Here is a 2188-nt window from a genome sequence, read left to right on the forward strand (position 1 = left end):
ATATATATATATATATATATATATATATATATATATATATATATATAGTGTGTGCATACGTGTGTGTGTGTGTATTATATATACATACACATAGATAGCTAGACATAGATATATGTGTGTGTGTGTATATATACAGTATATAGTATATATGTGTGTGTACTTTTTTTTTACAAAAAATAATAAACAAACAGTATAAAAGACATCTAAACACCTCTTAGATAAATAAAACTAAATCAGTATATTTCAGATGCAAAATATTTAGTTATTTGTTAATGATATAGTAACAGAAGTACAATATGTGCACCTGTGACCTCTCCCAATTTTATCATATACAACCTGGCAAGTGCAGACATGGTGTAATCATGCCCATAAGACACAGACACACCCACCTCTATCAGCACTACCCACTCCTGCTCTCAGGATAGTCTTTCACACTCTCTCACACACACACACACACATACAATGCACACGTTTATGCACAAACAAGACCTCTTTACCTCTGTGATGATGAGATCCCTGGCTTTCACGCATCCGTTCCCAGCTGTTTTCTCCATTTGTAATGAAGGTGAACTTTTACAACCATAAATTATGTGTTAGTGACATCTAAACCATCCCAGCAGGATCTGGTTATCTTGTAACACAGCCACTGTCACCTCTTTTTTTTCTGATTAGGACAAACCGCCAACAACATGCAATAGATTCATCCAAGCACACATAAAAGCACGCAGCTCTGGGATCAAAAGCTCCGATCAAGAAAAAGCACTATTTTGCTCATAAGAATGATCGTTGACACTCTCTGTCTTTGCATGTAAGATCACAGCTAGGTAAATCAAGACGCCCGAGCTGGGAAAAAAACACATGGTAGTTTCTCGCACCACACCGTTCTGTCAAAATCCCTGGGCTCTGTTCATATTGCCCTGCCCCGAGGGTGAGCTGGATCTGTTTGAATTAGCTAGTTCATAGCAACAACAACCAACAGGGTCAGTCGCACACGGTGTCTAAAGACCTCGACTGCCCACGGGCGATAATTCAAGCTGACATGTTGTCTTCTGGTGAAAATGATAGCCAATTTCAAATTCCAACCTCAGACGCACAGTGCGAAAAGAACAAAACCTGTTTTTTAACAACACGTTTTGCTCGTCACAGAGTGAGCTGGGGTGAATCTTGTTTTTTGTCATTCGTGGAAAGCCAATGTATTGTTCTCAACCCAGGAGTCACTTATTAAGAATATTGTAATGACACTTACATGCATTTTTACTTTCATTAGTCAATCTCCTCCTAAAAATATATGACAATAAAAATGCACTTTTTGGTCCATCTGATCAGAAATATCTTAAACTAAATCAAATATAAACGAATCTCAACATATGTTTATTTTAAGACTAAATAGTCGCCCATTAACTGAATGCTGCAACTATTTCCATGACATCCTGAAAAACCCTACTCTTCCTACGGCTAAGTATTCCTGCTTTTGGACTCTTCTAGAATGAGAATTTCCTTCGAAGAGACAGAAATTAGGAAGTAAGTCAAGGCCGGAACTGGAAGCCACATTTCCACTGCACAATGTGCGGGAGGAGGGCCATTGGAGAAAGAGTCATGTCCTTGCCAACCCCTCAGATTTTCCAGAGGGGATAGTGTGTGCTTTTTTATCTTTCGGAAAGATTAATGCAGTTAATAAAGCGAGCCATCAGAGGTCCGTAGCCCCGGCTCTCGGACGAATGTTTTCTTCACACAGGAAAGAGAAAGCAGAAAGCAAGCAATTGTATGTGAATGAATGGTTCAGATGAAAGATAATAGGAAAGAGGGAAAAGCGTAGCAGAGAGGAGGGGAGGAGGAAAGGAAGAGGGGGAGGGGAAGCCAGAATACTGTACGACAGCCGAGCGAACGCTCGCTCATATATTGCCGCAGATTTCCGTGCAACACTTTCACGTGTGGCCCCATGCAGAAGGTAAACGCTTACCTAATGGCAAGCCTTTGTTCAGCAGATGTGAGCTTCCCATCTCTTAGGATCCGCCGGAAAAACGAGCGTGTCTCCTCAGCAAGGCATTCACCAAAATCCTCAGCATATGGCAGCTACTTCAATTTTCTTATTCCTTCTTTTCTGTGAGTAGCTATCTTAAGCACACGCGCTCGCGCTCACACTCACACCCCTCCTTGTCTTTCTCTTTCTCTCTAACTCCCTCTCCCC

General features: G+C 41.0%; 1 protein-coding gene across 1 annotated transcript in view; it reads right to left on the minus strand.

Annotated features, from left to right (window-relative positions):
* The window catches only part of LOC107557672 (C-terminal-binding protein 1-like), a 19360-nt gene extending 17189 nt beyond the window's left edge, over positions 1–2171 (minus strand). Inside the window, exon 1 of the mRNA XM_016241158.1 lies at positions 1961–2171. Coding sequence (XP_016096644.1) covers positions 1961–2000 — 40 coding nt within the window. The 5' untranslated portion in view covers positions 2001–2171. The remainder of the gene's footprint in view (positions 1–1960) is intronic.
* Positions 2172–2188: the final 17 nt, after the last annotated feature.

This window comes from Sinocyclocheilus grahami, unplaced genomic scaffold, assembly GCF_001515645.1.
Source record: "Sinocyclocheilus grahami isolate Dianchi unplaced genomic scaffold, SAMN03320097.WGS_v1.1 scaffold614.1, whole genome shotgun sequence".
NCBI classification, from domain to species: Eukaryota; Metazoa; Chordata; class Actinopteri; order Cypriniformes; family Cyprinidae; genus Sinocyclocheilus; species Sinocyclocheilus grahami.